The sequence below is a fragment of the Filicampus tigris genome, chromosome 20 (genome assembly GCF_054856515.1).
Source record: "Filicampus tigris isolate MCC_2025a chromosome 20, RoL_Ftig_1.0, whole genome shotgun sequence".
Taxonomy (NCBI): Eukaryota; Metazoa; Chordata; class Actinopteri; order Syngnathiformes; family Syngnathidae; genus Filicampus; species Filicampus tigris.
Window position 1 is genome coordinate 13,245,843 of NC_141236.1, and position 25,822 is coordinate 13,271,664.

General features: G+C 42.9%; 1 protein-coding gene and 1 long non-coding RNA gene across 3 annotated transcripts; one reads left to right on the forward strand and one right to left on the reverse strand.

Moving 5' to 3' along the window:
• Positions 1-3,955: 3,955 nt before the first annotated feature.
• On the forward strand, positions 3,956-14,633 carry myb (MYB proto-oncogene, transcription factor). Its single transcript, XM_086019312.1, has 15 exons — positions 3,956-4,113; positions 5,835-5,952; positions 6,036-6,107; positions 6,665-6,757; positions 7,540-7,760; positions 8,572-8,806; positions 8,973-9,041; positions 9,143-9,247; positions 10,515-10,715; positions 11,084-11,178; positions 11,262-11,376; positions 12,027-12,122; positions 12,662-12,760; positions 12,870-12,953; positions 13,401-14,633. Exons 1-15 carry the CDS (start codon positions 4,091-4,093, stop codon positions 13,518-13,520), a joined length of 1,746 nt encoding a protein of 581 aa, XP_085875438.1. The 5' UTR covers positions 3,956-4,090; the 3' UTR covers positions 13,521-14,633.
• On the reverse strand, positions 7,343-25,822 carry LOC147128484 (uncharacterized). Of its 2 annotated transcripts, XR_015083985.1 has the most exons (4): positions 22,239-25,822; positions 17,490-17,587; positions 16,842-17,027; positions 7,343-7,775 (listed from the first exon to the last, which is right to left on the reverse strand). It is a non-coding gene; the product is annotated as an uncharacterized LOC147128484 (long non-coding RNA). The 2 variants fall into 2 exon arrangements; XR_015083986.1 differs by lacking the exon at positions 16,842-17,027.

The window sequence follows — 25,822 nt, forward strand, 5'->3', positions numbered from 1 at the left end:
ATTTTGTAATTGTGCCACAAAAATTTCAGATTTGTGAAAAAAAAAGTTACTATTGAGCCCTCTTTTAAGGTAATCCAGATAATTGGATTGAACATGGCCACTGTTTGGCTTTTGATTGAATTTAAAATCTTCTCTATGCTTCATAATTGCTTGTTTTTCACTCAAAAAACTGCTCTCTGGTTTTCATGTCGGTTACAACGTAGACCTTCTGTGCGACCTGTTGTTTCAGTGATCAACGCCATTGGCCAACAGAAAAAAACAGTGCTACATGTGCACAGTCAAAAATAACATGATGCACTTGTGTGCGTGTGTGGGCATCTGCATTGGCCTGCTGAGATGAAAAAAAAAAGGAGGATGGAAAAGTCAAACAATCTGATAAAAGCAGGTGCAAAGAACACTTGCGTGCATTATCTCAATGGTGGAAGGGGCGATGAGGTTTGTGTGAAATAAATTAGAGCCCCCCCCCCCCCCCCCAAAAAAAGACATCTGCTGAGGTTTCTAAGAATGTGGCAGGAATAATAAGAGGTTGCTAAAATAATACGCAAGATACGTTGCTCATCTAGCGCCTTAAATGTTTCTAGGACGTCTCCTACCCAAAGTAGCTAAAAACACACCAAAGCCACACAATGGAGATGGAAAATATTGCAAGAGGTTGTGATTGTATCTCGCAAAACAACCTTTCGCTAGCCACAAAACATTTGAAAATCTATTTCAGCCTGTCTGTGGGCTTCCTTTATCCCAACAGAATCATTTGCACTCGATTAAAAACGACAATATTGTTTCCTACCCGCCGGAAAGGCTTTTGGAGAAAAAGTAACTGATTCGATGGATTAAACAGATGGAGGGACAGATTGCGACACGAATGAGCCGATCATCACATTTGGGCTTTGTTTACGTTATGTGCAAAACAACAACAAAAAAAAACAATTGAATACATTGTTGCTGAGTGGCACTCTAAGTTTGTTTGCGCCATCACAATTTCTATCTAGCATGATTACATTTGGCGATAGCTGCGTTTTTTAAACAAAGGCCTTCCTTCCTTTTCTATGGAATGACGTGAAAGCAAATACAGCAATATGTCAAGTGCAACATAACGCACGGAATAAAAGTGACGTACACAGACTGGCGAAGGGCGTTAATCCTAAAAGCTGGCAAAGATGTCAAGTTTCGCAAATAAATTTAAATATGAAATCCCCTTCGGAGGTAAATGCAAAACCTTTCGGGGGTGGTCCAAACAAGTCTGGGAAGAAACGTGTTGAAACTTCCTTGTTTTTATGTAGCAAGGAGGACAGATTGGAATGGAAACAAATAATGGAAAAAATTAGCGCTGCAACAATTAATCGATCAACTGACAACGGTTTTGATAATCCACTCATCGTTTTGAGACAATACAATACAATACGCATGTAGTGTTTTCGATGATACTGTTTGATTGTTATTCCACAAACACAATATGAATTCGAATCCCCTGTTTTGACAGAGCTGGCTCATACAACATCTTGCGACAACAAGTTTGACTTGAGTTCCCCTTTCAGCGTGCATTTGTTGGCTGTGTCCGGAACATCGCTAGCTAGCCTAGCCATTAGCACACTTGGCTGTCAATCTGTGATGGCACAGCTCCGAACGCAGGGTTGGCTGGACCCTGCAAATGTTTCTTATACAACATGTCAAGCGTGCCCAGGTGCGATGGGATTTTTTTTTTTTTTTTTTTTTTTTGGAAAGGTCACTGCGCCCCGAGGCACTTTCACTACTCCGCCGTTCACCTCTGCATTACGGTAACTTTCCCGATTTGTGTCTTATTTGGAGTCTTTTTGATCATTTGGAACTTAAGGTATTCTTTTGCTTGCGTTTCCCAGCCTGACTTGGTTCAATAGTTTATGCATAATCCTTCCAACCGATCGAAACACTAAGCGCGTTTGCGGCCCATAAACAAACAGCAAGCCAACCTTCCTTGGTGGAGCTAAATTCCTTTGCAAAAAGTCGTTTCTTTCCTAAATCAAACAAGCATACGGGATGTCACAGGTTTGGCGTTCGTGGCCGCGGAGAGTTTGGTGGGGGACGCTATCTGGAGCCCAGGGGCCATCATTAAAAACAACATTCAAATGAGCCAGCCTGAGCACACAATGCTTTGCAAAGGGGGAAGCGCGAGCCGAAATGGGCGCGCGGAACCTGCCCAATCGCGCCCATGCAAATCTTTCGATGGATGTCAGGCAGGCTTCCTGCTCCCGACTACTACAACTCGGCTCATTTGCATAGCCCGGTTCAGGCTCCCCTCAATTTGGTTTCGGATAACAAGATGTAGTTTTTAATAATACCCTCGAGGTGCGGGCAACAGTCGGAGGCATACTTGCGTCGGCTCGTTTACATGCAACAAGTCGAGGCGGCGGGTTCATTTGCATGAGTGCAAATCCAATTGAAATGTTAAGTGGCCTAAATTATGAGCGTGTCAGGTTTGACAGTCTTGACCAAAGCGCGCAGTATCAATAAACTTGGAGTTGAATAGATGACAAGAGCCACAATGCATGTGTACACAGGTGTGGGGTTTGAAAACCTACACCCGAGGCAAACAACCTGCTCGCCGTGTGACGCGTTCGATCACAGGCCAGATGATACACTTGCGACTATTTTGCGACAACAGCAATAAACACGCACGGATGTTTTCGGTCATTACAACTGGAAACGGTCCATGTGAATGTTTCTTTGCAGCAATCCCTCAGTGCGTTACAAAGTAACTACGCAGTCCGCTGCCCGGAGTGTGTAGAACCTCTTTAGCAGGCCACTATTTTGATGACTGCTCTGGGACAAAAGGCTCATCAGGCCTGATCGTAATTACAAGTGACCGGGACAATACGCTCGCGTATGGAGGAACTAATACAATGTGAAGACACATTTATACAAATAAAGCATTGACCCCCATGCGCCAGCAGCCTCTTGCCCAGTGAACAGAGCCCATGGGCAGGGAGGACAAGCTGGAGGGGCGGGGTGGGGGGGTCGTACCAAAACAAAATGATAATCATAATACACACACACATTGCACCCATGCAGATCCGGTGCGTATATTAAAAACAATGGTAAAAAAGAAGCTATTATTTAAAAAAATACATCTAAAAAGCTGAAAAACTTGCTCAACTGGCTTCCGTTTCAAATAAAGATCATCATGAGTGGTTAGGAAGGCATAAACACTACACTGCTCGCTGAGATAACTGTTCAAACAAAGCGGCATGCACTGTTTTCCATAGCATAGCTGCACTTGGTATAATCGAGTTAGTGTGCACTCTTTGTTCTCGCGACATTGCGCCGGCGAACACCTTTAATGTTTTCTGGGCTTCAGCCAGCTCACGGTGCGCGCGCGCAAAAAAAAAAAAAAAAAAAAGATAGCAGCACAATTTCACTTTCCTTGCTCGCATGCCAAAAGGTCATTCCGCAATTCTTTACTTGGGCTCCCTCGCTACGCTAACTTCCTTCTCCCTTGCATAAGAACGAGAAGTAACGCTTGAAATGAGATGGAGTCGAAAAAAAGAAAAAGATGAGCGCGGCGCAGCCGGCACAACGCGCCTTTTGCTGTGCTGCGTTGAGACACCTCACAATTAGAAATGAACTTGGGACTTTACTTGGAGCTCGTGCGTGTCTCATTCTAACACCTTTTGTCTTGCGTGCATCGGCACGGCTCAATCGTGTTCAAGTTCATGTTGGGAAACACATTACGCGTTAGGATTGAAGCAGAAGCAAGTAATATAAGTTAAAACTGCGTGAAAAGACAAATGCAGCCATCGGTCCGTTCTGAGTTCGCGTCCGAGTGCAAAGTTCCCCGCCTGGTCGCCGTCACTGACGCATGCGCAATCGGGCACGTCACAGGAGCTACCAAATGGAGCGGGACTTGAAGAAGAAGATGAGTAGATGAGGGCAGCGGGGTGCGGGGGGGGGGGGTGGCTGGGGCGAGGAGGAGGAGGAGGAGCCGTACTAGAAGCTAAGTTTAAATGTATGTCAACCTGCGAGCTCGCCGGGAGAAGCAAGCCGGCGCCGAGAGCCAAAGGACGGACGCGCGAGTAGAAGCCCAGCTTTGAGCCGCACAACCCGGGGGACGACTGACATGACTCGGCGCCCGAGAAACAGGTTCGGACATTGCGAGCGAGCATCTATTGCTTAAAAAAAAAAAAACCATAAAAGAAAACAACAATATAGCACGTGGGGTTTTTTTTTTCGTGGGTGAGGGGGGATTTCAAACGATGTTCGACCACTCCAAAAAGATGAATAACTTTGGTTCAGTTTGCGCGCGCGTAACAAGTGGCGGTCATCTGGCGCTGCTGTCATCGTGCATGCATGCATGTGTGCGCGCGCGTACGTCCGTGATCGCGCGCGTGTGCCCCCCATGCCAGACTGTTGGACGGGCGCGAGCCATGCTTTGACCTAATTGGACCCGCGTGGACATTTTTGTTTTTCGCCTATTAATGACGACTTCACAGATATTGCATCCCCAAAAGGCACCACGTTTTAATGAGGTCGCTATTGGATTTATAATTTTTCTTTTACACAAGTCGGTCTGTAGTTTATGGCGGGGCACGCGGGTAGACCAAAAGCCAAAACAGTTTTCACTTTCGCACTTTTATGGAATTGTTGAATGAGGGGGATAGATAAGTGACTGACGCTTTATAACCCAAATCTCATGGCACACCGCCAAACAAAAATGAATTGACATGAAACGAAAGGAAATTTGAATGATTGCGTGATCTGCATATTTTCATTCATGAATCGGATTTCCATCCCTTTATTAAAAAAACAGGGCCTTCATTCAAATTGACAAGTGCAGAAGATGCACAAACAATTGAATTATGATTCAGTGACTGGCTTGTTGTCAGAAAATCAGCAAAAATGTTGCTCATTATCTTATCTTCCAAAGTAAGAGCAGTTGCTGTCAAATGTCAACTCAGTCAGTCGAAATTGGAGAATATTTACAGCTGAGAGGTTGAAATTGCGAGCATTTGTTGCACAAGTTGAAGTTAAGGTCTCAAAACAATTGATTATCAAGATAGTTGTCGATTCATTTGACAACCAATTAGTTGTCGATTCTTCGCTTAATTTTTGCCCCTCGCCAACGTACTTGATCATTGTGAAAAGTGGGCCTGTTTACTTGGACTCAAAGCTGACATACTCGCAAGAATGAGAGCATCATCATCATCATCATAAGACAATTTTGTCTCGCTAAAAGTGAAATTGGATGACTGTGACCATAAGTGGTTGGGGCAAATCACCAAAGCAGGTGCAAAAGGGCTCCTGGATGCTTTTTCATTGGCCAACAACTTGGATTTACACCTTGTGGGGGGAAAAAAAAAAGAAAACATTTCATTTTCTTACTGAGCATTTGTGAGCTCAAGTTGTCAAAGTTCCTCTAAGTTGTGAAGCCGCTTGTTCTCCAATTGCCAGCAGTGAATGGGGAAGTTACGGAACATATTATCCTACACCTGAGAGCAGTTCCTGTTCACCTGTCGTAGTGAGCGAGCCTCCGCCTCGCCTCCACGCTGCCGTTCTGATTGGCTACAGGCCGCGTGTGCGTGCGCGCGCGCGGGCGTACAATGTGGCTGCAGGTCTGAACACGCCGGCTTTGTGAAATTACCTGCGCGTGTGCCGATCCCAGTATCTGTAGAAACCAAAAACATAAGAACCTGTTAATCCGTACAGTGCCCCCCCCCCCCCCCCCGCCCCCCCTTCTTCACTCGAGCGTCTTCTGGGTGTCTTGGCAAAACGCCTGCACCCAAACCTTCAAGAATGACCGGTTCTTTGCGAGCGCGCGGTGAAGATGAATCCAATTTCCAGACGGCCTGCTTCTCCATCCGCAGTGTTTACAGCAGCGAGGAGGACGAGGAGGAGACGGAGACGTACGACCACGATTATGACGGCTCCTTGGCCAAGCCCGGGAAGCGGCACCTTGGCAAAACCCGCTGGACGCGAGAGGAGGTATACACGCGCGCACACCAGCAAGACTGTCTCGACAAAACTCCGGGACGTTCCCCAACATTGACTCATGATTTGTTCACCAGGATGAGAAGTTGAAGAAACTCGTGGAGCTTCATGGATCAGACGACTGGAAAGTCATTGCAAGTTTACTGTCTGTAAGTCCACGCGAGGCCAGAAACGTTGAAGACACTCTGGTTTAGGTTGAAGCGGGAACTGTCCCGTTTTTTAGCGCGACTTCACAAGCACAATTTTCAAATTTGGCCGTTCATCACGGAATGCAACGAAGAAAGTGCATAGTTGCGATAAATAGTCACAGAGAACACTGTCCAACATAAACAAATATCAGCGCTAGCAATTCTGGGCTAGCATGACTAAGCTAGCATTAGCTCTGGAGCTCGACCAATTCAGGGGTATTACAGCCCTTTTTGAAAATAATCGGATTATGCAGGTGAAACGTCGATGTAGTCTTAATTTGTCAGGAAACAGTAAACGCTGTTCAGTGTTGCGCAAAACATGTGGTTGCACCATCTGCCCACTAGAAGGAGCTCCTACAGCCCAAGGTAACAGATCAGTGCCAGGCTACTGTTGTCAGTGTGTTCTTTAAAAATAATAATAATTAAAAAAAAAAAAACCTGCAAACTCCCCCTTTAAATTGTTGTTTTGCTCTCTGAGCAGTGTAAGGAAAGTGTCTCTTTGTTTCTTGATGCACCAGAACCGTACGGATGTGCAGTGCCAACACAGGTGGCAGAAGGTTCTCAACCCAGAACTCATCAAAGGACCTTGGACCAAAGAGGAAGACCAGCGGGTAAGAAAAGAAAAAAAAAAAGGCCCCTCCAGAATGATTCAAATTCGTATAGTCCACGACATGCAGGCCGACATACACATTCAATGGGGATTTTTCATTTTTAAAGTTTTTGCTCGACAGTGGAACCGCGGTTTTTGTATGCCCTACTTTTCGTATAGTTCGGTTTTCCGTGCCCGTTAAAAAACATTTGACGCAGCCATTCATTAAAAAACAAATATGAATGAGCAAGGGGATCTGAATTAAAAAAATAAATAAATAAAAATGTAGGCAATTGGGTATGTGAACAAGCGGGGGAATCAGGTGGAAAAAATGTGAAGCCTTTAAAAAAAGAAAAATGGGGGATCAGGTAAATATTCCGTAGCTTGAGAGAAATAAGGAAATAAAACATTTTTTAAGCTGCTTAAGTAATGACGTAAGTAAGGAAAAAAAAACAATTTCAGCTATGTTAAACGCAAAAAGGTGCAAATTCCTGTGTGATTACAGCAATTCCCCATTGCACAATTTACTGCCCCCCCCTCCCAAAAAAAAAAAAAAAAAAAAAAAAGTTACACAACACCGTGTGTCGTCTTCACTGACCTGCGACGCGTTTATTAGACGAGTGTGAGTGGGTTGCGTTTCCGGCCAGGTGTCGCTGTAATGATTAGCAGGGCGGCTAACGTTTCGCTGGAAACTCCCCCGGCGCTGGGCAGGTGTTCTCCGTCACCGACGCCAAGATAACCAAAGCGCCAAGGCGTGTGGGGTGGAATGCTTACCGAAGTCCTTTCATTGGCCTTTCCTGGCAGGTGATCGAGCTGGTGCAGAAATACGGCGCCAAACGCTGGTCGGTCATAGCCAAGCACCTGAAGGGCCGCATCGGCAAGCAGTGCCGCGAGCGCTGGCACAACCACCTCAACCCGGAGGTGAAGAAGACCTCGTGGACCGAGGAGGAGGACCGCATCATCTACCAGGCGCACGAGAAGCTGGGCAACCGCTGGGCCGAGATCGCCAAGCAGCTTCCCGGCAGGTGAGCCGCACGCACCTGGGAAAAAAAATCATCCAGGAGGGTCACCTTGGTGAAAAAAAATCCTTTTGAAGCAGACTTTCGACTAGACGTGCAACCGTTAATCAATTAATTAACTCGTTCGCTCAATCACACATTCTTTCGATTAATCAATTCATCTGATCAAAAATAGATTTTGAAGAAAAATGCACTGCAAAGTCCATTTTTATCCGATTACAGTTCTGCAATTATGCTAGCAATTTTGATGATCAATTCATCTGTCATGCGTCTTTTTTTACTACTTACTGAATGGAAAAGAAACATTCCGACACTTTGTTAAAAAATGGGACATTATATCAATGTGACAGTGCAGAAAAATGCATAAATGAGTGAATTATGATTCAGTTACTGGTTTGGTGCATAACGTCAGAAAATCTGCAAAAATGTTGATGACCGTTTTGCAAAGTAAGAGCCGATGTTTGCAAGTGTTTTGTTTTGAAAAAACACAATCGATCCGCTTTTACGGAGTACGACAGAAATCGGAGAATATTTACCGTTGAGAGGCTGAAATTTTGAGGATTTGGACAATTAAGTAAAAACAACATCTTTAAACAACGAATCGATGATCAAAATTTGATAATCAATTAGTTGTCGATTCATTACTGCACATGTAATTGTTTTTTGACGTCTTTTGTTTAAAATCCTGCGAAGAGAGACGGACGGCTTTGTCCACAATCTCGTTTGAATAAAAACGTCTGAAATTGAAGACGCCCGCATCAGAACTCTTGTGGGAGAAAGCAAAACGCGTGAAGGCGTGCCGTGATGTGTCCCGTAGGACGGACAACGCCATCAAGAACCACTGGAACTCCACCATGCGGCGGAAGGTGGAGCAGGAGGGCTACCTGCAGAGCGCCAACTCCAAGGGCGCCGGCTCGCCGCTGTCGCTGGGCCACGCCTACGTCAAGCCCGCCGCCGGCCACGTTCTGGCCTTCCCGCATCACTCGCCCAGTCACGCGCAGCTGGCCCCCGTCTCGCCGCTCAACTACGCGTACATGGCCGACCCGCAACGAGTGAGTTGGGCTTTAGTGTTAAAATGTGGTTGACTACCAGTCAAAAGTTTTAGAATGCCCAAATTATTCCTTTGTTGTTTTTTTTTTTTTTGGATCATCTTAAGATTGAACAAACTGAGACAGAGTAGTACTGACTTCAGGTCCTCACTTGTGATTGGTTAAACAGGTGCCTTTTCCTATGGCCTTGCACCTAAACATCCTGAGCATCCCCCAGCACGGAACGGCTGCAATACAGGTACAAAAAGTGTTGTTTTTGGATTCAAATGTCTACACCGACGCCAACATATATTGCCACAAATTCAATTTCTGGCTTTTTTTGCCCCCCTTATTTGCCAGAGACACTATAGCGAGGAGGACCCCGAGAAGGAGAAGAGGGTGAAAGAGATCGAACTGCTGCTCATGTCGACCGAGAACGAGCTGCGAGGCCAGCCGTCACTACCAGTGAGTTGCACGCTTGCTCACTGCGCGCCTGTGAACCAGCGCAACTGGGGACTTTGGCGTCGTTGCGCACGCATAAACGAGGGACATTTTCCGAGTCCCCACTTTGTCATGCCTTGACTCAGGTTAAAATCATGCGGAAGGCGCTCTGGCGAAATGTTTTAATATCAAGCAAAGAGGGGATTTGCAAATGTGAGTGTTTAAGGTCTACATGTTCATTTGTGGTTGGCCGAGCGAGGGCGAGGAGTTGGCGGGATAGGCAAACAGGCTCCCGACAATTTGAGTACAAATTACCCACTCCAACTTGAATACTTGTAAAACTTGACGTACAAGTTGATTTAGGATTGCGGGCATTTTATAAAGCCAAGAAAGTCAACGCAATCTGTGTTACTCGAGCGGGACGATGTTAGCCGCAAGCGCCCGGGCTAGCAACAAAAGCACGTGCCGCCTTGATGCCGAAGCCGCCAACCGCAGCTTTGGCGAGCTCAATGGCGGCTAAATTGTCAAGCGAAAGCATGAAAGACGAGACGCTAAGACTGGCCTCGGAGGAGTGTGGACTTGAGGTTTTTTTGTCATATGAAATCATGTTACAAAGATGAATCTTTGCAAAACCTTTTTCCGCCATTAACGGGCCCTACAATTTGTATTCATGAGGTAAAAGAGTGGCTGCAGATGGCGTCACTGCGGTATTTGTGGGTCCTCTGTTCTAATGGAAGAGATGGATTCGGAGGCCCCTTGGTCTACCGGTAGAGATCCTTCAACAATGAAAGTTGTCTTCGAAAAAAGATTAAAAAGCACATCTGTAGTTGGAATATAGCAAAAGCCCTTTTTTAAAATTCTATTGTGTTCATTTGAAAACAACCGCAAGTCCCCAGTTTGTCCATGTAGACCAAAGGTGTGTGTGTGTGTGTGTGTGTGTGTGACAACAGGATTTATGTGCACATAGGCTGAGCCTGGGTATTCAGAGACAGCGGTTAGCTTTGTGTGAATACGATGGAGGAAACATCTGGGGGGCTGTTGCTGCACAGAAGTGATGAAACAGGACCTCGTCTTGCTCTGTGTGTGTGTGTGTGTGTGTGTGTCCACGACCCCTTGTGCAACACAATACTACTGTCACTCTCCTGCCAACTTCAGTTCCCTTTCTGGTTTTCTTCCATTTTGACGCCCCTTATTGTCACCCTTGCACAGTTTGCTTCTTTTTTTTTTTTTTTTTTTTTTGGTGCTTCCATCTTACACTTTTTTTGGGGTTGTTTTTTTCTGCCCTGCCCAGATCAACTTGTCTTATCCAAGCTGGGCCAGCCAGAGCCCGTTAGCCCACACCTTGGAGGGCGTGGCCATGTCATTACCTCAACACCAGGCGGCCGCGCCCACCCTGCCGCTGGATCAGAGCTGCCTGCCCGAGGAGAGCGTCTCGGCATCGCGGGCGCACAGCGACGCCATGCCCGAGTTCATGGAGTCCGTCATTGACTCGGTAAGCGCCGACGTCGCACAACGCAACACCCCCTCTCGTTCCGTATCGCCACCGAGCCTACCCGAACTGCGCCGCTTTCGGGCAACCCGTTTTCCATTCCATGTTGAAAAGTCGAATGCAAAGAACGCACTATTTACACAGTGACGGCCAGAAGGATTTCTGCTCCAAACCATAACAAGCCAAAGTAGACCGCTTGGCGCGGCCGTGGCGTTAATTGGTTTTTTTTTCACACAATTACTTTTTGTTCTCGCAGGTAGTTAGCATTACCAGCTAGCATGCGGTTAGACCCAACCCAATCACCATTTGTAGTTTTCAATTTCGTGACCGACTTTTACAGGCAAGTTTTCCCCCTCGTTTTTGTCTCGCAGTTGCTGAACCAATCGATGAGTCCGGAGCACTCGGACAGCGACGGCCTTCCAATGAGCTCGCCCGTGGACGCCAAGCCTCAGAAGGAGAGTGACATGTGAGTGGATGTCCGCGTTTGGTTTTCAAACGTAAACGTCTGCCATTCGAGATGTTGACGCGAATGGCGGCTCTCCGTGTCAGGTTCGATACTCCTAACATTCGCCGCTCCATCCTGGACTCGTCTCCCTGCACGCCCACGCCTTTCAGATCCGCCTTGGCCCTGCAGGAGGCCAAGTATGGGCCGCTCAAGATGATGGTGAGCAGGAAATCTTCTCACTTATCGTTTTTTGGTTTTTTTTCAACCTAAATTATTTGAAATTATACGCAATAGACATTTTGAAGTAAGGACGGTTTGATTCTGTCGGAACAAATTGGAAGGACTCGGTACAATTGTAGATGTTGATGTTAATTTGGGAACTCTGTCATCAAAACGGGGAATAGAAGAATTTGAGCAATGTGAAAATTTATTATTTAAATTGGGAAATTAAATTTAAATTGGGAAATATACAAGGATGATCACATGAAAAAAAAATGGTATTACGTTAAAAAGCTGAAATTCTTTTTTCACAATTTCACAAATAGTTGCCTGAATGTGGACGTTGAAACATTAGCTGATAAATGTGGAAAGACAATTTACACTTGTACGACTCAATTACATCTAAATTAATCTGGGAATGTTGATAAAGATTTTGGGGGTTCTGGGGAAACTGGTCATTTTTGGCATGTGAAAAATTGTTCCTAAACTTCCTAAATGATCTGAATAATTTGAAATTCCAATAATGTGATTCGGGTCAGTAATATTAAAAGGAATCAATAAATGTGCTAATCACATTCATTTCTTTTCTATGACTGAAATTAGTTTTTTTTCCCACTCTGTGGTTAAATATTTGCTTGTGTCGTCTCCAGCCCGCATCTTTGGACCAGCGAATGGTGGAATCCATCAAGCAGGAGCCTATGGAGTGCGCCATTGAACATCCACCTCTGAAGAAGATCAAACAAGAGGTAAGCAAACAACCGATGTGGGAACATGGAGAGGCCACGTTAAAAAATGAATTTGATTTAAACGTATTAAAACAAGCGAATGATGAAAAGGAGTATAGCGGGAGAACACTGTAGTCTCGGCAATACGGAATTCGAGCAAACTGTTTTGCGGAAAAATGTCTGAAACAGGGTGGCCACGCCATATGAGCAAAAACAATTGAATGAAGTGAATGAATAAGTGTCCGAATGACTTTTGTGATTCATGTTGTTCTTTTGCACTGGGGAAAAAAAAAAAAAACTACAGTACGTTATCCAAGAGTATGATGTAAGGATAAATGGTAGAGAAAATGGATGGATGGATCTTTACATTTGAAATTCCAGCCTTATCAAATATATCAATCAGTCGAAAACATTTGGCGTTCCACACGGCTCGATACTAGATCCCAAGATTTTTACAGCGGACCAATAAATAAGTGCATAAATTACTGTCAAAATTGCTTTTGAAATCATTGTGAAGGATTCAATTTTTTCTACGGTGTTGGCTGTGTTTTGGCCCCAAGGTGGAGTCTCCATGTGAAAGGAGTCCATACATGCAGTGGGAAGGTCAAGAGCTTAACACGCAGCTCTTCTCGCCAAACGGCCCTGCGCAGGAAGTACCAGTAAGTTCAAGCCTCGTCCTACTGTATGTCATCAACAATCAGGACAATGTCAAATTTCAAGGTTTTATTCCAATCCCCATCCCCTACTACCACCCCTGCAACCAATTAGGACTTGGTCACAAGCTCGTTGCTACGTCAAGACGGACACAAAGCCTACCTCCTTCCTCACAGGACCTCCCACAGCCAACTACCGGTATGTCAGCACTATTTCAATTGATTTATTGTAAATAACAACATTGAAAAAAAAAAAAACCCACAATTTGACATAATGCATTTTGGGGGATTAAATAAAATTATAATTTAATTTAAATGTAAATAATACAGTTCAAAATTAAGAATAAACTTATTATTTAGAAATAAAAATGGTTGATTAATTTTCCTTACATCGCTTATTTAAAAGATTAAAATTATAAATATTTTTTAAAAATGAGCATGAATTATATAGAAAAAAGTTCATTGTTGCTTTGATTCAGCATTTTATGAAATAGATTCATTGTTATAAAAATTTACCTAATGAGCACAACATCTTTTGTTCTTAAAATCAACCGTTTTATATGCATAGTTTAATTTCCTCTCCTTAAACTGCAGAGCTGTCAATTTGAAAAAAATGAATGAAATGAATCGTTTGTCCTCCCGACAGCCGCTGAGCTCTTGGGAGCAGACGACGTGCGGCAAAAGCGAGGAGAGCGTGATGGCGGCCGAGGCCAGCCACATCAAGTACGTCAACGCGGCGTTCCCAACGAGGACGCTGGTCGCGTAGACGGCGGCGCGAGGCCTTTTGCTGTAAGGGGTTCATATTTGTTGTGGTACAACAGTTGGGAGAGGCTCCACGCCACCACTTGCTCAACCAACCAAAGACTATATATTTTTTTCATATATAGACAATTGCTTTGGGTTTGTTTTTTTTTTTTTTTGTTTGTTTTTTGAGTTTGGTCTGTCTCTTTTGGTCTTGTCTTTTGGTTTTTTTATTATCATTGTATTGAAAATGCGGGGATATCATTAGCATTGGGCTGTATTTTTAATTCTGAATTTTGATATTAATATAAAGAACAAGTTGATTAATTTATTTTCCATGTTTGGATGCTGATCTTTTTTTTTTTTGTTTCCATTCCTACACGATTGGCCAATGGAGCAGTGTTGGACGATTTTAGTATTTAAGCCCTCTTAGCATTATTGCGTGTCCAGTGGCATCTTAATGGATTGAAAACTGACCTATCTGTTGAATTTCATGATTTTATCTTTTTTTTTTTTTTTTTACGGCTGTAATGGGTCTAACTGATAATTTCAAGTGTTTGGTGCGCGTGTCACCTCTTGTTAAACACAAAACTACTGAACAAGCTGTATTAATGTCAGTCGTGTTTTACGCCGCGGAAAGGGACAACCTTACAAGTATTAAGCGTTTACCACATTGTCACCTTTTAATTTCATTCATATTTTCTTTTGTGATGGGGAAGCATTCAATGAACAAACATTTTATGTGAAAAAAGAATTTTTGTATACAGTATATTGACACGTACGTGTGTGAAACCACAAGCTTCACCCAGCAGGAGTGACATCAAGATGCACTTGAGTTTTATCCATAAAAAACAAAAAAAAAGAGTACTAAACACTGATATTCTATGAAAATTAAGACTGTGCATTTTTTTTTTTAAATATTCATGTATTTGAATATTTTCTTGTCAATCAATCGGCATCATGCGGTAGCCCATTTCAAACACTTTCTTGTCTTTTTAATACCTTTTTTTATATGCCTTGTTTATTATTAGCTGTGCATAAATCATTTTATAAAAAAACATTTATACAAGCCAAGTTTTCACATTTTTGATACTTTTCTATACTGCCTAGTAAATAAAGCGTGTTGTTTTTACTACAATCTTGTGTTCAGAGTTGTTTGTATATTTGAAGGGGAATGGCGTCATTGAGTTCATAAGACCAGTAGAAAATCGGTAGATCTCTATAGGGCTCTATACTAGGTCCTCCGATTTTTACTACAGTATTGTGTAAAAAAAAAACAAAAAAAACTTGGCATTCCAGTACGAAAGCTGGGTAAAAACTGAGAGTGGTGGTCCACAAGGGTTTATATGAGACACGTTTCTCACCAAAATTGACTGAACTGAACAAGGTATGAAACAGACAAAGATTATAATGCAAAAGGTATATATTGCAAACGTTTACATTCTCAAACGATCACTTGTACAACATTCCGAGGAAATCACAATGTCCCATCACTGCTGATCTACTTTAACAACTTTTACTCGTGTAGTGCTTGAGCCACACATGTTGGTGACCCTTCTGACAGAGAAGAAAACTGGAGGCATTCCGCAAGGGTCGCTATTCAGTCCATAGAATTGTCTGGCAATATAGCAGAACACTCGTGTTCCACAAGGCTTGATACGACAATGTTGACAATATGAATGCTAAAATGAAAAGTGAAACAATTGACATCCCACCAAAAGTCTTTCAAACGACTCAATATCCATATAGTTAGGTGAGGTTTAAGGCTTCATAAGGACATTGATATTCAATTGCCGTGTTTATTTCTGCCTCTTTTTGAAGTGAAGATAACCATAAACCCAAATATTCATTTTGCCTCCTTTAACTTAATGTTTCCATGTCAAGTGGCATGCATTCACTCATTAACGCTCCCGAAATACAAACGAAAGGCTTCGGATTCAGTCTCTAGAGGGCTCTTATTGTCCTTTGAGGTCATGAATGCCACGGGGGGCCCCACACTGAGAAGTGGAGCTATATTTACGACCGAGCCTCCATTTCTGCTTCCATCCAATGCACCAACAAGCACCGTCAAATGCAAAATCCCCTCGCAAAGTCTCAGAGGGAACAACAGTTACAGGAACTTATGATAACGTCCTTTTTTTAGTCATGTGTTTCTATATGGATGAGCGCAAGGGGAGAGGGGCATGCGGGTGACAGAGGTTATGATCTTGCATAGGGAGGCCCAACTTACAAGCAGACTTTCACATTTGGAATTTTACCGCAACAACAAACTCCCCCCGAAACCCTAAAGCCCACGAGACACACAGACACCTGCTTTCAGTGAGTGAGAAGGCAGCTGTGTGTGTGTGTGTGTGTGTGTGTGTCTGTCTGCGTGTTTGTTGGCAAAAACACCAGTCAGATGGATACTGTGGGAAGACAACATACTGCACTGTTGTGTAGTGTCACCCTGGACATTAAAAAGATGGATGGTGTATGTACGTTTACGTGTGTGCGTGCGCGCACATGTGCGTACTGTACACAGGGTGTACCCCCATCTCTCAGACAAAGTCAGCTGGGATAGGTTTAGGCTCATCTGAAATGCGAGTGAGCATAAGCGGTACTGAAAATTTGTGGATGGGTGTTCACATTTTGAAATTCAAGCCTTGTAGTATGCCAAACCACCCAAAAACTGCTTGGCGCTCCACATGGTTCGATACTAGGTCCCCAATTTTTTTTTTAATTTATTTTTTTTTTCTATCAGACCCATAAATAAGTGCGTAAATAACTGTCTAAATAGCTTTTCTGATGCATGTTGTCCAAAAAAGGGTATATATTGTTAGGCCACAGAGATTTAAATTCAACTAAATCATTCCTTGTTCTTTTTTTTAAATTCCTAGTAATAATCACACATTCAACACACAACAACAAAACGAGCCCTCGTCGAGATGGCCGTCCTTTTATCACATTTTAGCAGCACACCGGGAATGTTATCATTCACAGCGCAGCACATTCATCTTGAAGTGGGAGAGGAGCATGTAATAATGTGATAATGTAAAGTTTCATCCACATGATGCAATATAAATAACTTTGTGTACGGCGTTACACACACAAAATATATTTTAAAATATAAAAGCAGAAGTTGGAGCACTTCAACATTTTTTTTTTTTTTTATCCATCCTCCTTTCCCTTTTCAAATCAAACATGTCTGTCGTAAGCAGATTGGCTCATAAATTCAGTTTGCCGTGTCGCAATGGATTTATAGCCGGATGTTGCAGAAGTGGCGGGCTCCTGAGACTTCACGCGCATATACACATGTGTACAGTATACACACGCACGCACGCACACACTGACACCTCGTGCAACTTACAGTACAACGCTGTCTGGTGGCCTGCATACATTAGTCGGGCCTGATTTCAACATCCCTTGACCACTGTTGTGGTTGGAGATACATGCGCGGGCGGCCGCTCCCTGCTGGCAGCGGTCAGGTAGGAGGGCTGGGCTGGGCTGCTCCAGTCTGATAACCCGCCCCCACCAGCCCAAATACCCCAATCGCCTGGTACCAGGATGAGGGGAGAGGAGATCAGGGTAGTAGAGTGCAGAAATTAAAAATAAAGGTGCTTCACGCAAGTTGCATCAACACCAAATGAATGAAAAGGAATACAATTTACAAAACCTTTATGGAGAGACTAGTGCAGCCTAGTTGTCCTACTAGTGTGGTGAGAAAGCGTACTAGTACATGGACTTTCCTTACGGAAAGACATTTGAGCATTGATTGGACATTCTTGATATCAAGTTTAATGTACTTTGTCTTAACCATTAAGACAACAAGTACACTGTCAAACCTGAGGAGTTATTGTAAATGGTATTTTAAAAATGACTACAAATAACTCAGATATTGAGGTAAAGTATTTGTATTACGTCAAATATATTTTCAAAAGACTTAAGTATGATTAAGGTATCGTTTACGTAACGTGCTGCTAGTGGTAAGGTAGAGTAACGACCAATCACGGCTCACCTGTTTGCTGGGTTTGGTCATTTGACGCTCGCAAGCTGAGCCCGCCCGGCACTGTGATGTCATTTTCAGTCGACAGCAAGTGGCAAAATGGCCGCGCCCTGAGATGGATGAAAACAGAAAGATTTAGCTGCTTAATTCATTTTCCACAAATGCAATATTAATCAGAATGCCCTGGTTAAACTAATGGGACCACATAAAACATTTTATTCTGAAGAAAATCTTAGACTTGACTTCGAGTGCAGATACCTCAAAAATATACTTAAAGGCAATAACTAAGTATTTTGTTGACTTTGTTGGGTAACAAGTTATACAATTGGGTATTTCTATTTTTGAGCTTACTCTAAGTACATTTCAAACTCTGTACTTATACTTACTAGTTTAAGTAAAGGAGTTGAATCAGTACTTCTACTTAAGTACAAAGTACCTTGGCCACACGAGACCCACTGTACTCGGCGGGTGACTTACAATCACGCACACACACACACGAGGAATACACGGATTGTGCAGATAGAGGCGGCGAGATGGCGACTGTTGGCGCTGCTGGCGAGGTGATTAGGCTCCTCGCTAACAGTTAGCAAACGCCGGGCCCAGATTTGGCCGACATTCGTTGGCGGACCGTTTGTTTGTTGTTTTTGCAAGTGGGGAGACAAAGCAAAATGGCCAAAACAAAAAAAAAAAAAAAAAGAGAAGATGTACAGTAGAGTGGACATGTGCCTACTGAAGATAGGCCACAAACAATAACTGTACTTTTTGCGAGAAAGTGGGTCAGCGCGGCCAACGTGTTGCCAACTGGGTCAAAGTGCAAAATGGGATCCCCCCCAAAAAGCATAGAATTAAAAAAAAAAAAAAAAGTATACAACAACCTCCACCAAGGCCAAGCAATTTGGATCGCACACTTCTTGCATAGCCTTAAATTTGTTGTCAACGCAGCTTAAAAAAAAAAAAAAAGATGGTATACGAACTGTTAGCATTTCACTTACGGGTTTTTCCAAGTTACAAACCTTGGATAACTTTTTTTTTTTGTTATGTGTTGTGAGTTTACATTTTAGGTGCTATAGTTTGCTAACTCCTACGTTAGAGTAGCAACCATTAGCATGTTATTAATTGTCATTTGATAATCAATCCGGATGACAAGAAATGACGTAAAATCCTTATCAAGCTACATTAGTGCTTTTTATATTTAGGTTGCTATCCTGTTATATGTTAGCATACCAATTGTTAGCATGGTAGCATTTGGGCAGCTCTCATTAGAAACTACGCGACAAATTCTTTGTGGACCTCTGAGTAGTGCTACTCAGGTTGCTAACTTGTCATATGTTAGCGTAGCAACTGTTAGCCCGTTAGCAGTTGGGCAGTTCCCATTAGAAATAGTATGCGGCCACAGGACGTTGTGCAAAATTTCCTATGGACCTGTCGTAGTGCTTTCTGTACTCGAGTTGCTAACTTGTCAAATGGTAGCATGGGAACTGTTAGCATTCAGTTTATCATGTGCGTGTTCAGACATCTCAGACATTTAGATTAAGAACTCATTCGGGTTTTTTTTAACCACAGTGCGAGTTTGCTTCACTGCAGGCACAACAACACAAAGACAGTGATGCGGGGGTCAGTCATTATGACACTGGGGGAGTCATGTGGAGACACACACACACACACACACACACACACCAAATGACATGTTTTCCCGCTCAGGCTTGGTCCAACTTTTCTATTCACCTGGGTAAATAGAGCAGAAGGAAGGGCCTTTCAATGGAGACTACCACACACACAAACATGCACGCGCATGCACGCACGCACGCACACACACGCTAATCTAATTTGATGCCCACCCTCACAACCCTTACAAACAATTAAGTACACTTGAAATATAACTCAGCATTCACAAAGTTACTAAAAATGTTGAACTCTTATGTCATTTTAATTTCTGGCCATTCAAAAAAAGATTTTATTTCCTCTAATGACCTTTTTGTAATTTTTCACAAATACATTAAGCGAGCGAGTCAGTGCTTTTAAAAGTTTTTTTTTTTTTTTTGTTTTTTTTACAGTCACTCTTTTTTGTGGTTTTGATGCTTTTGTTGTTTCACTTTTATTCTACTTTAATTTGGGGCTGCTCAAGTCATTTATTTATTCTCTATTTTTTTGAATTAATATTGTTTTAGACTCAGCGTCAGACATGCTTGGCAACAAAATGCTTTTCAAATTATTCTGATTGATACATTTTGATACACAACTTTAAGATCACTCTTTTAGCAGCATTGTTCCAAAAAGCTTGATTTTGTACAATGACTTTGGTGCAACAAAGATGAGGCGTGCGGGGAAAATATTTTTAGAATTTACTGTTTGACTGTATTAAGCTTTAGTTCATTATGACTTATTGTAATTTTCTGCGCATTGCACTTTAGTGGAGGTGAGTAACAAACGACAGCCATTAACAAACCTGGAAAGAAGCAAAGGTGCCTACTCAGCCCTTTTCTTGTCCAGTATTCTTGTACTGTACTTTCCATTAATATAAACTCCGCCTCCTCCTCTTAGTTGTCCCAGTGGTGGGGTGCATGCGCGCCATTGTTGCCTATAAGTGATGCTGACAAGTGGATTCACATGCGCGCATCATGCTCCACTTGACTGAAGCACAACACTTCGGCCTGCACACGCGGAGTTCCCCTCGTCGCCAAAAGGGCCACCGCCACCCCCAAAAAACAAAAAGCACTCGCCCCTACTGACCTTGAACTCATCATGAGTGTGTGTGTGTGTGTATTAGCAAGCAGGACGGGTCATCACTGCAGCGATGAGACAATAATGCTCAGAACACCTGAGGGCTTGTTTGTGTTTGGCGGTCCAAAACCAGCAATTTGGATTGGAAAGGCGCGCATACGAGCACACGCATGTCCAGCACTCACAGACACACGGGCGCGCGCTTTTTGTATGCATGACACCTGTTACGAAACAAACTGGCTTAGGAGTGTGTGCCGACTGTTGTGACATCATCGGTTCCAAAATGGACAGCTGATGCGAGCAAGTGTGTGTGTGTGTGTGTGTGTGTCACAAGTGGTGATGAAGGGCCAGATGGAGGGATTGATGAGGAGAAGAAAACAATTCGGGGATGGGGGGGCAGGGTGGCGTGGGGGTTGGGTAGGGGGGTGTAACACCACCACTTACCACTGGCAGTAAATGCACAACCACAGCATTGACATGCACAATGGTCACTCCATTAGGCACACCTGCAACATATCATTCGCTTTATTTCGAACATATAAGAAAATAATAAATAAGAAAAAAAAAAAAAAAAAGAGTGCCATTTAAGAGCATTAAAAAAAAGACAGACATGTTCGAAAAGGAGTAGGAAGAAGTATATGTATACTTTTATATCCCTACCCCTTTTATCTCCATTTCAACAACAAGTTATTACAATACTTTCCAATTTTCCGCTAATTCAAGAAATAGTATTATATACAATATAAACTACAGGCAACACACTTCCATATCCACTACTGATTAATATACTGTATTAATAAATGCTGTTAAGCGTAGTTCGATTATACTGGATTCTGTTAATACGGATTGGTACACCTATCATTAGAAATATGGGCAAATGGGTTTACATAAGGGCACAAGAACAATAGTAATAATAGCAATAATGATAATATAACCAGACAGTAATGACCAACAAATTTTCAATAATTACCCCAAGGAATTTTGTCTCCTCCACTGTCTCCATGTTTACACCTTCAATTTGTACTTTAACTTGGTTGTTTGCTTTGACATTTCCAAACACCATCAGTTTTGTCTTGTTTAGGTTTATTGATAATTTGTTTTTGACAAGCCATATTTTAACTTTTTGGAACTCTGATGTGATTATATCCAGAATATGTTGCATTTTTTCACCAGAAACCAGAATATTGGTATCATCTGCAAAAAAACACATTTCAATAAGTGGTAGACTTTACATATATCATTAATATATAATATAAATCTTTTTGGTCCTAACACTGACCCCTGGGGTACACCACACACATCTCATGACAGGCAATAAACAGCTGTGGATAAAAATGATAATATTTCCCTGATATTGCCCCAATGGCAATTAAAAAAAGTATTTATCTATTTTGCTAATCATCATTATCAATATTCATCCATGCATCCTTCCATTATCTGTACCGCTTATCCTCACAAGGGTCGCGCGCGTGCTATATATTAGTTTAAAAAAAAACACACAAAAAACAATTGTAAACGTATTATTATCATTATTACAAAGTTTTAACCTTAACCTCATATTAAATTTTTGGAAAATACGGTTATTTTTTTTATTCTAACAGTAATATATGTGCATGTACTGGGGGTGTCAATCAATTTTCAATGATTCGATTTTAAAATAGTTAACTCGCAATTAATCGCAAATCTCATATATTATAATTATATATATATATATATATAATAAAATGATACATTTTAAATACATAATATGGACAACTATGCTTACCATATGCAAGTACTGTACTTTAATTTCCACATTTCAAACTCAAGCTAATATGCACGTACTGTAAAATTGTTACTGTAGTTTCTGAGGTATTTTGCCCTGTGCTGTCACAGTCAAATACAACAGTTAACAATAAAGAACTACACACATTGTACATTTTAAGACAATACTTATGACTTAGCATTCCCATTATCGCAATTTACTGCGATTCCTTCCCTCTCATGGCCGAGCAACCATTTCATTCCCCCCAGTCTGAGCATATGCACAGCTCGGTTTACCTGGGCTGTCAACTCCCTCGTAGCTTGAATCGTTGTTTCATTGTCAATGAAGTGCCATCACCCACTTCTTGTTTATGGTTGTTTGTTTTAAAGTCCACTTCTTTTTTATGGTTGTTTATTTTAAAGTTCGTCCACGGAACACTTTTGTCTTTACAAGTCGCCTTCCAGCCAAACATTCAGATTGCACTCCACCTCGTACCGGTGCGTCAATTTCTTCTTCGTTAGTGTCTTAGGCCGCGATTTTCTTCTTCTGGTCTTTATGTGTGTTATCCGCCATGTGCGCACCACACTGCTTCTAAGAGGCCAAGGCGTGCACTGCGGGAAGGAAACAATAAACAAAGCGTACGCAACTGTGCAATACAAAGCCAATAAAGACAAAACCAAGCGTAGACGCGTTAATATATATTTTTTATTTTGTCCATCCATCCATCCATCTAAGTTTAAACAAAACAACTGCACAATAGTAATTTTGGAACCTCTATTATTTCCTATTTGGGATGACTAAATACTGTACCTGTATAATCCTGTTTCCTGTGCATCAACTTTTAAAAATTGTTTTGCGTGTGCGTGTGTGTATGTGTGCTTAAGTGGTGCATGCTAATAGTGGGCTCCTGCTAGCAAAATGTACAAAAGCCTGTGGGCTCAACAGTCAGCATGTCACAAAAAGAACAAATGCAAATACGAAAGAGGAGGCAAAAGGAGGGAAAGAAAAAGAGAGGGAATGTTATCAGACAAACAAACACATTATCTTCCTTAAAAAAATAATATCTGGTCCAATTATTAGCTACGAGCAGATCAAACCATGCACTCGTGGTGTGATGAGAAGCCACAGAACGGAGTTTGACGAATGAACAAAATATGAGGCATTTAACATTTATTGCAGGGCAATTTCATTGGCGGAGGAGGCGAGAACTTTTGGGCGGGAAATCCCGAGCAAACATGCCGTGTTTGAATTTGCGTGCTTGGGCGCGATTATCTCACGTGAAGGCGCCACGGGCAAGTTTTCAGGCACCTGTCCGAGATAAGGGCAGGATACCAAAGGATGCACCCCATTTACATTTGGACACCGTAAAGTGGAATTTACATCAGGTGACATCTGATTGGACAATTAACTTAATTGTGGATTTTTCACCTATTGAGGGAGGAGGAGTGTCTAATAAACGACTGGTTCTCTGCACGGCCTTATAAACCAAATCTTCACCCTTTAAAATGTGCTTCAAAGATCAATTCTATCCTTATTTTTTCAGCATTTTGACTCAGAGTATAAAACTAGAATGCTGTCCTCCCACATGAGCGCAAACACAAAACCACAGACTTCACAGTCAACTTATCAGAGTTCAACACTCGGCCTGTGTGATGCTTTTGCTCGTTTGCAGAGTGGCGGAGGTGTGTGCGTGCGTGCGTGCGTGTGTGTGTGTGTTTACGAGGAGGTGGCAGGGACGGGCCTGTTTGTGGTGTGTGTGCGTGCGTGTGCGCGCGGGCGTGTGTGTGTGTGTAAGGAGCGCAGCCGTGCTGAGGCGAGATAAGAAGTTGCGGGATTGTAAAAGAGACAGAAAAACAGATGGATATGGAGAAAGTGCAAGTTGACTGCCGCCGTGCCATTGTTTGAGAGTGCGCGATTTTCTTATTTACGAGGCAGCAACAGAACATGCTGTAGCTTTTCGAAACAGCGTTGCTTTTGTTGACAGTCAACACGTGGGAATTGTTGCGTAAACTCAGCGGGCGGTTACCACGGGCGGCGCTTCACCTGCACGCCGTGAAACAATTGCAGTGGAAACAGCCAGTGATACGTTTGAAATGATGTGGGTGGACAGTGGGAGTTTTAGGGCACATCTTCAAACTTTGCCCACACTCAAGACTGTTATGAAAACTGAAAATTCTCGCCAGCTAGCCTAGCTTGTCTGAGTTCCAATTTGGTGTCAATCCGACAAATTCACCAGTTGTCGGTTTGTCTTTGATCGGCATGTGGAAATATCCCAAATGAGCCTGGTCAAACCCAAATGGAAGACATTGCGTGTCTTTTCCAGCGTGGCTCTTTCAGACTTTTTTTGTGGGTCCACTCATGATTGACATGTCAACCAAATTTGATGTTGCTGCGTGAAAGTGCCTTTGGGGGCAGAATTTTCTTGGAAGGACTCTTGGAAATGTCAAAAATGACCCTAAAACGGCCACTCCAAAGCAAAATGGCAGACTTCCTGTAGCTTCCAAGGTATGGCTTCTTGAGATTTTTTTGTGGGTCTACTCATGATTTAGTTGCTTCGTGAAAGGCTTTGGGTGCTGAATTCTCTTGACAGGACCCCTGGAAATGCCCCAAAATAACCCCAAAATGGCCACTTCAAATGCAGACTTTCTGGGTCTATTAAAAACGGCTACATGAAACTTTTTTGTGGGTCTACTCATGATTGACATGTCAAGCAAATGTGATGTTGCTATGTGAAACTGGCTTTGGGGGCTGAATTTTCTTGGAAGGACTCTTGGAAATATCCAAAGTGACCCTAAAATGACCTCTCCATAGCAAAACGGAAGACTTCCTGTGGCTTTCCAGGCATGGCTTCTTGAGACCTTTTTGTGGGTCTACTCATGATCGACACGTCAAGCAAATGTGATGTTGCTACGTGAAACTGGTTTCAGAGGCTGGATTTTCTTCGAAGGACCTGCAAATATCCAAAGTGCCCCTGAAATCACCTGCAATCAAACCAAAATGAGAAACAAGCCACAAGAATATGTTGAGGCTTCCCGTGTGGGAAATCCCTGAAAATGGCGATTCATTTGGGCTGTGACTAATAGCGACAATCTACGACGACGCGTGGTTGGGTCTTAAATAAATCTTCCAAGCCTTATCCACTCGCCACGTACCATCTGCCATACCTGCGCCTTTATCAGGGAGGCCGTTAGCCACGGAATTCCCACTTCCTCACACCTAGATTGGGAGTGACAAGCAACAGAAAAGAAGTCCTAGGCGAAAAAAAAAAAAAAACTCTTCCAAATAACAAGTGAGCCACCATGGAAGGAGGAAGAACACACACACGCACACACACAAATCAGCATTACACTTTTTTTTTTGTGAGGCAGACGCACAACTCACCTCCGACCTCTTCGTTACCGTCAAACGTTTTTCAGCTTTTCGGACATTTCCCTCGATTCAAAGGCATCCGACGGCGCTCGGCGGTGGACGAGAGTGCGCGGCGGAAAAGAGAAGCGGGCGTTATGCAAAAATCATCACGTGACACAAATTTACATCATCAAAAAGGCAGAAGAAAGAGGCAGGCGAGAGAGGGGATGCGCCGCCATGTCGACCCGTTGTGTGTTTTCAGTGTGCACATCGCAAGCATGGAAGGCCCACATCACATGACCACTGCGAGCACATGCGCGCTCTACAGTGCGCACGCACGCACACACACACACACACACACCCTGGAGGTTCTGCGGTAGGAAGTGAGAGTGCCTCCTCATCACAATAACAACAAAAGCAAAATAATCGCAGTTGCTCACAGAGTCCCTGCAAAGTGAAAAGAAAGGTCTTCAAATTTGACACAGTGCAGAGAGGAGACTTAAGAGCCCTGATAAATTAGAAGGATTACCAA

Coding starts and splice junctions, on each gene's coding strand:
- myb (XM_086019312.1), top strand. CDS start 4,091: ATGACTCGGCGCCCGAGAAACAG. Junction 4,114..5,834: donor ACTCGGCGCCCGAGAAACAG/GTTCGGACATTG, acceptor CTCCATCCGCAG/TGTTTACAGCAGCGAGGAGG. Junction 10,716..11,083: donor TGGAGTCCGTCATTGACTCG/GTAAGCGCCGAC, acceptor TTTGTCTCGCAG/TTGCTGAACCAATCGATGAG.